This window comes from Natator depressus, chromosome 5 (genome assembly GCF_965152275.1).
Source record: "Natator depressus isolate rNatDep1 chromosome 5, rNatDep2.hap1, whole genome shotgun sequence".
NCBI classification, from domain to species: domain Eukaryota; kingdom Metazoa; phylum Chordata; order Testudines; family Cheloniidae; genus Natator; species Natator depressus.
This window is the reverse complement of record NC_134238.1, coordinates 106235564-106248918: the sequence shown is the minus strand read 5'-3', so window position 1 is coordinate 106248918 and position 13355 is coordinate 106235564. Positions and strand designations below refer to the sequence as shown.

The 13355-nt window shown below is 40.8% G+C and overlaps 1 protein-coding gene across 16 annotated transcripts in view; it reads left to right on the top strand.

Annotated features, from left to right (window-relative positions):
- Positions 1-13355, top strand: part of MPDZ (multiple PDZ domain crumbs cell polarity complex component) — a 130527-nt gene that overhangs the window by 87122 nt on the left and 30050 nt on the right. For 8 of the 16 annotated variants that reach the window (XM_074953398.1, XM_074953396.1, XM_074953397.1 and 5 more), the window contains 2 exons: positions 9525-9687; positions 12707-12903. In XM_074953398.1, the coding sequence (XP_074809499.1) occupies positions 9525-9687; positions 12707-12903 (360 nt within the window). Of the gene's footprint in view, positions 1-482; positions 567-3619; positions 3713-4910; positions 4983-9524; positions 9688-12706; positions 12904-13355 lie in introns of all 16 variants that reach the window. The other 8 variants (XR_012639609.1, XM_074953384.1, XM_074953385.1 and 5 more) reach the window with 3 other exon arrangements.

Below are 13355 nucleotides of genomic sequence, written 5' to 3'. Positions count from 1 at the left end.
TCCAAGCTGATATTATTTTTGGGGTGGGGGGAGATATTTAATCCTGCAGGTTCCATCTCAAACAGAGCATTATAGGAACAAAGGTTTGATTTTTAAATATTATTTCCATTTAGAATGAAATTGATTTGGAATTGACCTATAGTATGCTTGCTTCAAAGTATTTTGAAAAGCCTCCAGAATGATTGATTGTTGAGGAGAAAGGAAGGAGCCTATCTAAAAACAAGTCTTAGAGATTGATATTGTGTCCAAATGCATGCGAAATATACGGCAACAATTGTTGTTATATTAAGTGAGCATTAATGAAAGGACCTAGAAGTACACAAAGATAATTTTTCCTTCATTAAACTGCATGGAAAATGCAAACACAAGCTAATAAGCTTTAAAATAGTAGCTTGCATCACCTGAAACTAAACTTCCTCATTGTAGAATCTATGTAATCTGCATGTTTATTTACTAGTTGTCTCATAACTTTTGTTTCCCAGCCAGAATCTCTCAATAGCTCTTCATCAACCTCTGCTCTCAGTGGGCAGAAACCTACTAACCCATTTTATCGTCAGTCATCTCAGGTAACGTTGCATGGAATAGTTTTCCTGAATGTTGGCTATTGATACTCAGGCTGCTAAAATGAGTATTGTGCATTTGCTAAGATATGGGCAAGATTGATGTTGTTTAATGAATGTTTAGGATGAGAGTGATGCTTTTACTTCATCACAGATGACTTTTTGTGTATATATGAATGTTCCTTCAGGAATTTTTAAAATTACAGTTCTACTTGTTCTGTTTCTCTACCCCCAACTAGCTTTACTGTATTTTAAAATTGACTGTTTATTAAAATATCCATACTTTCGTATGTAAAGCAAGGCATTGCACATGCTTTTCACTGTACACATGCTTTGTGATATAATTTTTAAAACAACACTTTTTACTATCTTAATCATTTGAAACTTACATCTGTACATATAGTAAGAACTTGTGAGGGAATTTCCAGTCTTCGTTCATGTGTACTCATCCAGACAGCTAGCTGCATGCAGACAATAACAGTCTTTAGTATGGTGCAACAACACATCTGCTAAAAATGACTGTTTAAAGAGAGTCAGATTTTCCACCGTTGTATTCTTCAAGATATTGTACATGGAGATTAGAGTGTGGCCCAGATAATATGAATGGGCTGTGTTGTCTGCTGGAAACAAATTTAGTAGTTCTCCATGCAAGCAGTTATGCGCCACATCTGTGCTACATAATGACTCTGCTCTGTTTATTTTTAAGTAAGAATTACCGATTGAGATGAGCGTATCTCCAGCCACATTGCAGGGCTTCACCCTTATGCATTTTTTGAATGCTTTGTTTGCTCAAATAACTAAATATTTTTATGCTAGTGGTTCCTTTTGTTTTGCTATGTACAAGTGTGCTTTCTTGCACGATGGTATTGTTGACAACAATCTTTTTTAGATTACATGAAGGTAATTCCCTAAACAGTGCCCTGATTTACCCCTTGCACAGTCTCAATAACTTCAACATAGTGGCATGGGATAGAAGTCAGGGCAGCCAGTGTTTTTTCGTTGACATATCATTATGTCAGAAATATTTGAGGCACAAATATGAATGGTTGGGGATTGATTTTCTGTGTTATTACTAGAGCTTGATTATTTATGCACAAAATATGTGTTATGTTAATTTTATTTATATAACACTCTGTCAAGATAGTTTAAACTCTTAATGCAGGCGGCAAATCTGATGGTTACATAGGAATATTAATTTCACAAATAGTACTTAGAAGACATTGCATGTGTAAACAGAAATTCTTCTCATAGGGAAAATGTTCTCTCTCAAGTTTGTGAGTGGCATTGTCACAATGGATCCCTTGTCTTAACATCGCTCCGTCCTTCAAACTGTAAAATACTGTAGATCCAAGAAATGTTACACTGGCAAATTAGATCAATTTTATTTGGTAAACTGATGCCTGAATATGAATATTGAACAATGTATTTTCCAATTTTTAGTGTTTTTTGAAAAACAACAAATGTTTTAGCTGGTTCAGAGATTCCTTTACATGGTAAGATAAAGGGCTTTTCTATACAGAGCAGCAGTGCACACCGCTAGTACATCAGAGGGTGGTAGGGAACCTTTGATGTGCACCAGCAGGCTCTGTATGGAGCAATTAATGTGCAACATGTTCGTGCACTTCAGAAGTCAGACCCCCATAAGGTTCATTACTCCGCTGAGCAGACAGGCCCAGATAACAGTGATTTTTGATGTATTCCCCCCCAAAAAAATTCTCCTGCTGTTTTTTATCTTTTTTCCTTTTATCCGTACTAAAGTTTGCACTTTTCCTTTTACCCACTACTTAAGCATGTCTTGATTATGTAACTGTGGTACAAGGGGTATTCCTTTCTAAGCACTGCGCTGCCTGTTTTCCAAAAGTGTTAGGCTCATAGCTGCAAAGAATTTTGGCCAGCATAGCAGCTGGTTCCCTTGTACAATTTATTTGCATGAATTTAGGACACTCCCATCTACTATAGAACATCAGAGTGGTTGCCTCTTTCTTTTAAGTGAGCACGTTTGTTTCAAAACCATTCTGGTCCTACAATACAGTACGAGAACTGCATCAATGGCAGAAACCAAAGGTTAAAAATGTTGACAGTAAATGACAAGAGGAAAGTAACTAGCATTGTCTTAGGAAAAGCCAGCTAATTCTTATTTTGTTTAGCCATAAACCCAATAAAGCTTACTAAAAAAGTGGTCCCTCCCACTTAGCTGCACATATTTAATGACAATGTGCTATAATAAGATCCTGTATTACTAAAACTTAATTACTTCTGGAAAATATCCTGCTGCCCATTTATTAGTATGCTGCTGTTTACTTGTCAAAATAAAAGCACAACCTAAATTTTGCACTACATTTTCTACAAATTGTTCTTATGTTTATTCTTTTCCTGATTTGCAGAATTTGTATCCAGGTCATAAATGTGAATTAGTGACGTTTCAATATAGATTCATTGAAGCATTTGGCTATCATCAGATAATAATCAAAGAAGGCAAATTTTTCATCTTCTCACTCATGACATTTTAAGACACTTAGTATGTTTATGAATGTGCTTCTATGCTCTGTATACCAATTCTGAATTCCTTATTCAGCAAAAAAGCTGCCATTTATATCAATGGGAGTTTGACCTAAGTAAGGACCATGAGGATTGGATCAAAAGACTATAAGGGGAGATTTTCGGAGGTACAAATGGCACTTATGTGCCTAATTCCTGTTGGCTTTCAGTGGGAGTTGGGTGCCTGACTGCCATTTGTGCCTTTAGAAATCCTCCCTATATGTAATAGTGGAAAAGAAATACTAACTTCATACTTCCTATAGAATGAGGGAAGAGGGCCATAATCTATGAGGAGGATAAAACTGGTAGACTGTTCTTCTCCCCATCATTTAATGTCACCAATGTGTATCAGACAAATGTAAATGTACAGCCTCGCCTGCCTTCGCTCACAGATGTCTTTAGCATAGCGTATGACATGGGCATTGTTAACACAAGAAACCTTGTGGTCTGTTCTGTAAGCCACAAGGTTTTATTTTAAACCTACCTTCTTTGTTGTTTGGTTCCTTTTGTTTTCTTTGTAGCTGCCTTTCACGCAGCACAACCTTTTCTATGGGCCTGCTACCATCAGCAGCACTAAGCCATTCGCTGATTCTCCTCCGTTCAACACTAACAAGGTTGGATGACACCTGATGGTCTTTATTGGTTCACCAAACGTTATTTATGTGCTTCTGCACCACTTGTGTGTCCTTCTCTGTTTGTATTTTTTCCACATTTGGGTAAAATTCTGTGCTGGTGAGGATGGAAATTTTCCATGATAAATAAGAATGTGTAGAAGTATTGTACAAATGCCAGATATGTAATCGTAACCTCTTAAGACTGAGATTTTCAGAGCCCCCTAGAGGAGTTTGGTAGTTTTGAAAATCTCAGCCTAATATGAAATGGCTTTTTTCAAGGACAGAGGTACTTTGTTATCAGTTGTTTGTATGTTGGTCCTTTCTCTGTATGAGTGTGGTTGGGAATTTCCTATTTTATTTTTGCCATGAACAATGTGTCAATACCTCACATTGTAAGATGGTGACAACTTTTTGAGGGTTTTTTTGGAAATTCTTGCCCTGTACCACAAGCAGGGTGCCAAAATTTTTTTGAAATCTAGAAAAGTTAGATTCTTCTCTTCGTAATTGGTGCTAATGCAACTAGACCTCTGACGCATCTCTGATTAAAGGCCAAATCCTATCTGCATGTACATGCATACAGCTCTGATTTTGCACAGTCACTTGTAGCTGCTCATGCATCTGGGGGATCAATTCAGCTGTAAATCCGTGCTTCTTCAATTTTTGTATTTTTCCCTTAATCTCATAACAAAATCTCAAAATGTATAAAGAGCATAGACTGACTGTAAAACTGCGTATGTATGTTTTTGAAATCTATACCCACACTTATAGTTTTGACGTAGTGACAGTAGAAGTGTAACAGAGGTAATTGCATATAATTTCTAAATAAACAGTTATTACAAAAAAATTATGTTGCACATAATTACATGCAAAAACTTATGTGCTTGCAAATATTAGAAAAGTCAAAACCACCTGCCACCGCCATCTGAACCCTACCCCCGAGGACATTTTTTTGGTTTTTCTGCCAGATTTTTGTGGAGAAAGTTATGAAGGCCCTGATTCAGTAAGATACCTTGCTGAATCAGGGGTTAATTAGGTCATGTAAGCTATTTTGTCCATTTTGAAATAAAATGTGTGAATTTACTGCAGTTTATAAAATGCACCTGTCACTTAAAAATATATGAACATGAGTTCATATTGCTAATGCTACATATTGTCAAAGGTACTGTAATATATGGATTGCTGTTTTCTGTTACTGTAGGATGTGCAGAATCCTGTTAGGGTTGCCTTCCATTGTTCCCCAACTAACCCTTTTGCCCCCACACCATTTAAGGTTTGTCTCCATGTGAAAGTTACAGTAACTTGTGATTGTGTCACACATCCTTTTTGTGCTGTGTTTTGTTTATGCCTGTTTGTACGTGGCCTGTGGTAATTTTGGAAAGTACTGATCTTCCTTCCAAATGGGTCTGCTACATTGAAAGTGATACTGCTATCCATTCACTGCCATTATAAATACATGCTTGGTTGTGACCAGAGCCCCATGGGTAGCCAGAAGGCTCCATGTGTTGTCAGATGTTTGCATTTCGGTATGTCAAGAGTCAAAATATTTTAGCCTTGTGTTAGGGCCCAATTCAGAGAACAGAAGTCTTGTGTGTAAATAAAAGGGCCAGATTCTGTCCTTGGAGATGCATGCATAACTTACAGTGATTTGGAATACAGAATTTGGTCCTGTACATTTTTAATTATTGTTAGGACCTTATTTGTTTTACTCTTTGCTTGCAGAGAAGACTTCGAGCATTCATTGGCTTTCATATCAGCATTTGCTTAAACTTAAACAGGTGCAGAGTTTATACATGTACATATAGCGAGACATAAGGAAATGTTCCTTGTTCATCAATATATGGCACTTTGTGCTTTATTTTAATGATAAATCCACTGGAATTTCATTCGTACATACAGAAGTACACCCATCTTTCCAGAGCTACTGGATAGCAAACCATCTTATTGTTGTCTTGATCATTGTATTGAGTACTGCAACATTTTAGGCACTTCCATTGTTCACAAAGAGCAAGACTAAAATGATGCATTACTTTGAGTTAGAAATTGTGTACTACACTGAGTTAGTTGTTTCATGTCCTTCTCTAATCTTTGTGTAGACTCCCCCCGCTCCCCCCACCCTCCCACAAACACCTGCATTAATTTAAGGTTATATGGCCTCCAGTGAATATATAGGAAGTGCTTATTGAGTTTCTGGAACTCCTGTACCCTCACCTTGAGGTAAAATTCTTCTACTTACTTTTTTCAGTTAGGAATATGCATTTTAAGCATAAAAGTACAGCATGAACGCTAATGTGTGCTTTTGCTAACAATTCTGAAGTTTAGGAACTCTTTTGTAGTAAGTGTGGTTTATGACAGTGGTTCTCAAAGCTGGTCCGCCGCTTGTTCAGGGAAAGCCCCTGGCACACCGGACCAATTTGTTTACCTGCCACGTCCGCAGGTTCGGCTGATCGTGGCTCCCACTGGCCACGGTTCGCTGCTCCAGGCCAATGGGGGCTGCGGGAAGGGCAGCCAGCGTGTCCCTTGGCCCGCGCCGCTTTCCGCAGCCCCCACTGGCCTGGAATGGTGAACCCTGGCCAGTGGGAGCCGCGATCGGCTGAACCTGCAGATGCGGCAAGTAAACAAACCCGTCCGGCGCGCCAGGGGCTTTCCCTGAACAAGCGGCGGACCAGCTTTGGGAACCACTGGTTTATGAAACATCACCCTCCGTGTCCACATTGGTGTTTTGAGTTTTTCAGAGAGTGCTCCCACAATTTAGGTTCTAGTAAGTATCTCAGTTCTCATAAAGACTGATCTAATACCCTACATCATCCCAGCTGGCATTTAGGAATTTCAGCAGTTTGCTTTGAACTCTCAGATGCTTTCTGCACAATGTATTCAAAACAATTCAAATGTCTCACATTCACTTAAAGCTCCAAGTGCCAAGGGAAGGTTGTGTATAGCAGTAATTGCTTGTGTAAGACTGAGTCTTTTGTACCATTCTGTCAGCCACCAGCATCTGTCTTGTTGTTCTAAGTGTGTGCTATATCTAATGTGAGGGATATGAAGTGATGAAGGATGAAGTGAGCTGTAGCTCACGAAAGCTTATGCTCAAATAAATTGGTTAGTCTCTAAGGTGCCACAAGTACTCCTTTTCTTTTTGCAAATACAGACTAACACGGCTGTTACTCTGAAACCTATATACACAGAGAACATGAAACAATGGGTGTTACCAAACACACTTTAACAAGAGTGATCAGGTAAGGTGAGCTATTACCAGCAGGAGAGCCGGGGGGGGGGGGGGGCTGGAGGGCAGGAGGAACCTTTTGTAGTGATAATCAAGGTGGGCCATTTCCAGCAGTTGACAAGAACGTGTGAGGAACAGTAGGGGGGAAAATAAACATGGGGAAATAGTTTTACTTTGTGTAATGACACATCCACTCCCAGTCTTTATTCAAGCCTAAGTTAATTGTATCCAGTTTGCAAATTAATTCTCTCGTTGGAGTCTGTTTTTGAAGTTTTTTTTGTTGAAGAATTGCCACTTTTAGGTCTGTAATCGAGTGACCAAAGAGATTGAAGTGTTCTTCGACTGGTTTTTGAATGTTATAATTCTTGATGTCTGATTTGTGTCCATTTATCCTTTTATGTAGAGACTGTCCAGTTTGGCCAATGTACATGGCAGAGGGGCATTGCTGGCATATATCACATTGATAGATGTGCAGGTGAACAAGCTCTGACAGTGTGACTGATGTGATTAGGCCCTATGATGGTGTCCCCTGAATAGATATGTGGACATAGTTGGCAACAGGCTTTGTTGCAAGGATAGGTTCCTGGGTTAGTGTTTTTGTTGTGTGGTTGCTGGTGAGTATTTGCTTCAGGTTGGGGGGCTGTCTGTAAGCAAGGACTGGCCTGTCTCCCAAGATCTGTGAGCGTGATGGGTCGTCCTTCAGGATAGGTTGTAGATCCTTGATGATGTGTTGGAGAGGTTTTAGTTGGGGGCTGAAGGTGATGGCTAGTGGTGTTCTGTTATTTTCTTCTTTGGGCCTGTCCTGTAGCAGGTAACTTCTGGGTACTCTTCTGGCTCTGTCAATCTGTTTCTTCACTTCAGCAGGTGGGTACTGTAGTTGTAAGAATGCTTGATAGAGATCTTGTAGATGTTTGTCTCTATCTGAGGAGTTGGAGCAAATGCAGTTGTATCTTAGAGCTTGGCGGTAGACAATGGATCGTGTGATGTGGTCTGGATGAAAGCTGGAGGCATGTAGGTAGGCATAGCGATCAATAGGTTTCCGGTATAGGGAAATATAGGAACCTACCCTACCCTATGTCTTTGGTCACTCGATTACAGACCTAAAAGTGGCAATTCTTCAATAAAAAAACTTCAGAAACAGACTCCAACGAGAGACTGCTGAATTGGAATTAATTTGCAAACTGGATACAATTAACTTAGGCTTGAATAAAGACTGGGTGTGGATGTGTCATTACACAAAGTAAAACTATTTCCCCATGTTTATATCCTCCCCCCCCAATACTGTTCCTCACACGTTCTTGTCAACTGCTGGAAATGGTTCACCTTGATTATCACTACAAAAGGTTCCTCCCTCCCCCACCCCCCTCCGACTCTCCTGCTGGTAATAGCTCACCTTACCTGATCACTCTTGTTACAGTGTGTATGGTAACACCCATTGTTTCATGTTCTCTGTGTATATAAAATCTCCCCACTGTATTTTCCACTGCATGCATCCGATGAAGTGAGCTGTAGCTCAAGAAAGCTGATGCTCAAATAAATTTGTTAGTCTCTAAGGTGCCACAAGTACTCCTTTTCTTTTTGCGGATACAGACTAACACGGCTGCTACTCTGAAACCTAAAATGGTACTGTTTTTCATAGGACATCTATCAGTTGCGATTCTCATCACCTGACTTATCAATTACCAAGCCCTCATGGCCCATTCTGGCCTATTGTTTACTATTGATCACAGTGCCAAATAAATAAAAATGATACAAGTTAAGAAGATGGAGCCAAATCATACAGTTCTTGATCACATTTCCCTCAAGCAACCTGACTGTATAATGGAAGTTTTGCCAGGACTAAGGAGTTGAGGATTTGACCATGATTTGCAGTAGTAATTTGTGTGCATATAGTTTTGTTTTTTATTTTTTTTAATAGAAATTAACCACAAGACCAAGAGTAGGTGTTCCCCCACCCCTTTTTATGGCCAAATCTTTCTCCCTTTTGACATGATTATTCATAGGTTGTATAGAAGACAAGTAAAGAAAGTATAGAACACAAGAATACCTTGGAAGAAGGTATTCTTGTGTTCTTCACAGTCTTTTTTTTTTTTTTTTTTAATTGGCCGTTCTACCAACATTTCAACTAAATAGTCTTCTTTTTTACAAGATTCTTCAAAGCTACCTTAACTCCATTCCTCCATCTCTCCCTTGTTTGTGTATATACAAAATTATAGCAGAAGAAATTGTCAATTTTTTTCTTTAGATATAAAAAAAGAAAGTCTGTGCAAATTGAATATTGAAAAAATTCAATTAAGTTTTCACACAAGGTTGTTTCTCAGGCATAAAGCAACACACAAAACTTCACTGAATTGGGCTTTTAATGTCAGTTCTGTTTGGTTAAAAATACATTTGGAGACTTACTCCTTCTTGCCTAGTGTTCTTTACATCTCTGATCTCCCGATGCCTCTCTGTGTTTTGTTTAGAATTCCTGGTGCTTGTTATTTAATTTCAAAGCCATAGTCATTGCCGTTTTGATATTTTCATGTACTAGATTGCTCTGCTCTAGAGTCTGCATATATTTAGTCATGGCATTTTTCTTGTTCTCCACAGGCATCCAGTCAGTCAGATTCAGAGCCAGGAAAGACTTCATTTAGTAACTTGCCTCTGCCCCCTCCTTCAGCATTTTCAGGAATGAGCTGTGAAATTGCACAATCATCTTCCAGCAAAATGGAAGAGGATGTGGAAGATGATGATGAGTTTGGTTACAGCTGGAGTAAGTTTATTTTTTGTGCTATTTGAAAAGTTCAGCATTGAAATAGCAATGATGTGGAGTAGGTTGGGGCTCAGGTTGAACTCCTTCATTTTCATCTATCTGGGTATAAAATGTGACTTTCAGCTTTCACTTTGCTTGGACAGCTGCACATTCTTGAAACACAAAATCATTTGCCCTTGTTCTGTGCATTCAGTTTCACTGCTAGTCCTGGTAAATGTAGGTTCTGCCCTGCACATAATGAACCGCAATAACAATTTCAGTGTAGTATATGTCACCCATGGTAATCGCATATACAGTTCTGTTATCTGAATGTAATCTCACCTGCAGTTAAAATATGGGTGTGGGTGGGCAGGCAGGGGGACTAGTGCTTTTAGAAAAAATCTTTGGGGTGGGAGGTAACCATAGACTCCTAGAAACGTGGGAATGGAAGGGACCTCGAGAGGTTGCCTAGTCCATTCTCCCACACTGACTGAGTACCAAGTGTACCCAGACCATCTGTCATGGAGTCACATCTTGAGTGCCTTCTGATACTTCAGGCCTTTTCCTGCTCTGGACACCTTTTGTAGGTTGTTGACTTTGCTAGGCAGGTCTTCAGTGGCTCAGCCCTCCAGCTAGGTCCCAGAGTCAAAATGGATGAACCCCTTCCAGGGTAGCAAAGAGTTCAACAAAATGTCAGCTTTCACCAGGGTCCTCAGTCCTTTTAAGTCCCGCCCTTCACTCGGTCTTCTAACCAAGCCCTGTTCCCTTTTCAGGCCTTAGGCCACTTTCCCAGTGGCTGGTGGGGGAACTTGGGCCTGTTCACTACTCCGGGTCCCAACCTATGGACCCTATAAACAGCAGCCACTTACTGCTTCCTTGGTTGGTCACTGCTGCGTTCCCTGGGCGTCTTCCCTTCCGGTCTCTTTTTTACCTCTGTTCAATACCTTAAGGCTAGAGCTCCTAGCAAATGCAACCCATCAAGCTCTTTTGACCAGAGTGGAGTAGAGCCCTGCATGGGATTTTTTTTTTTTTTAAATACCACTCCTGCTATTATGGCAGCGGTCCTGCGGGATTCCAGTCCTGCTGCAGGGCTTTAGAGTGGGGCACCTTCCACCTTTCCTTGCCCCTCTGGTCCTAGCCAGGGACTGACCTGTTCAGACCTTGCAGCTCCTTTTATCTGAGCCTGCTGGGCTCTGATTGGCTGCTTTGATTTTTCCTTCCTAAGTGAAGTTCTTCGCTCGTTTTTATTGAATTTCATCTTGTTGATTTCAGACCAGTTCACCAGTTTGTCGTGGCCATTTTGAATTCTAATTCTGTCCTCCAGAATGCTTGTGATCCCTCCAGGCTTGGCATCATCCACAAATTTTATATGTATACGGTCCACCCCATTATCTAAGTCATGAATGAAAATATTGAATAATACTGGTTTCAGAACAGAACACTGCGAGACCCCACTAGCAACATCCTCCCAGTTTGACAGTGAACCATTAATAATTATGCTTTGATATGGTCTTTCAACCAGTTATGTATGTATCTTTATAGTAATTTCATCTAGATCAGATTTCCCTAGTTTGCTTATAAGAGTCTCATTTGGGACTGTCAAAAGCCTTACTAAAATCAAGATATATCACATCTCCAGCTTCACCCCCATCCATTTGGCTAGTAACCCTGTTAAAAATGGAAAAGAGATTGGTTTGGCAAGGTTTGTTCTTGACAAATTCATGTTGGTTGTTACTTATTACCCTATTATCCTGTAGATTGTTTAATAATTTGTTCCAGTATCTTTCCAGGTATCAAAGTTAGACTGGTTGGTTTATAATTCCCTGGATCCCCTTTGTTTCCCTTTTTAAAGATAGGTACTATGTTTGCCCTTCTCCAGTCCTCTGGGACCTCATCTGTCCTCAATGAGTTCTCAAATGCCCACATCAATGAGCAGCATGGGGTTGTTGTCAGAGGGACAGATGAGCCTTGGCAGCTTTTCCACAAAGTCTCAGACATGGGCTCCAGTCAGGCAGCACATCTCCTGGGACATCAGGTCAGAAGATGGATGCCTCCATCCCCCTCAAAAGGGAGTCCCTGACCATCACCCCCCTATATCTCTTCCTCTTAGGTGTGGTGGCCGTGAACCTCGCAGCCCTGGCATGAGTTGGCTCCTCAGCCATTGGGGCCTGCTCCTCTCCTCCTGTTTTCTGTACAGCATACCAGTTCTTGGGTGTGGACTGGAGCACTGTCTGCTGCCCAAGCTAGCTAGCAGCCAGTTGTCTCCTCCCCACAGAGCAGCTGGTCCTCCTCCTTCCTCTGGTGCTGCTGTATTCTGTTTCAGCTGACTGCATCATCCATCCTGGACGTCTTCATGTGCATCCTGTCAGTGAAGTCCTTGTACTCCTGGCAAATGAGCCTCCTGCAGCTCTCTTACCTGCTTCCTGAGTGACTCCACCAACAGATGCCTCTTGCACTGGGGGGTTCTCCCTTCCTGGCTTTCTTCAGCAAGGACGTGCAGGCTGCATTCCCAGCAGGTCAAGACCATGAGCTGGGTGGGAGCCTACAGGATCAGGATGCCTCTCTGGGCAGGGACCCCACAGGTACAGGCTGAGGAAGAGCTAGCAGTGGTGTTCGCAGTGCAATGTTTTCCTGCCATTGAAGATCCGTTCTTGCAGAGTACCTACCAGTTAAGGGGGAAAAACCTGCTTTCCTTTGCTGAGGAGCTCAACTGGCTGACTCAGTCTCCCAGCTGCCTTTGTCTCACCAGCCATGTGTCCATGTGAAAGATGTTTTATTTATTGGTATCAGGGAACAAACCCAGAGAAAAGAATTTAAAAAATGTTCATATTATACCCAGCCCCCAAGCAACTGGAAGCATTGTTACAGGTGACAGTTTTAGCTTGAAAAGGGAGTGGTTTGTGCTGCTTCAGTCATGCAGGGATTATGCTGTTGGATAATGCCTGTTGCACACTAAAGCTGATGAGCTGAATGACCTGTAAAGTGTTCTAATATGAATTCAAGCCCTTCTGCCCACAACTTTTCTCCCCCTTACATTTAGAAAAGATCACACAGCGTTATGGAAATCTACCAGGGGACCTGCACATGATAGAGCTGGAAAAAGGAAGGACTGGTTTGGGACTTAGCCTTGCTGGCAACAAGGATCGGTCCAGGATGAGTGTCTTCATAGTGGGAATTGATCCAAATGGGGCAGCTGGAAAAGATGGCAGGTTACAGATTGCAGATGAGTTACTAGAGGTAAGTTTCTAGCAATTGTACTTAAAACCAAACATGTTGACTATAAAGGCAGTAGAGTGGTAGTTTCTTGGTGCAATATATAGCCTTGAGTTAACTATTGAGTAATACGATCATTATTTCTTTGAAATCACATTTTCATTCTGGTATGTGCCTAATGGTTGGGGTTGGGAGTTTTATTTTCTTCAGTCAGACCACTACTGCATAAAATTTGATATACAATAAGTGAAGAACGCAGCTTTGGCATCATGGGGCAGGGTGAGAAGGAGGAGTTAGTTTGTGAACTAAGAAAAGTAGTGGGTCATACAGTGATAGTCCTTCTGAGGCTCTCCCACTAGGTTCTGTGGACTGCTGCAAGCCATTCTAGTTACAGCTCTGTCTGCTTAAAAATGTTGTAATATATATGTATTGTTTATACATCTGTCACAAGAAATGAAAAGGAAGAAAGAAATCTG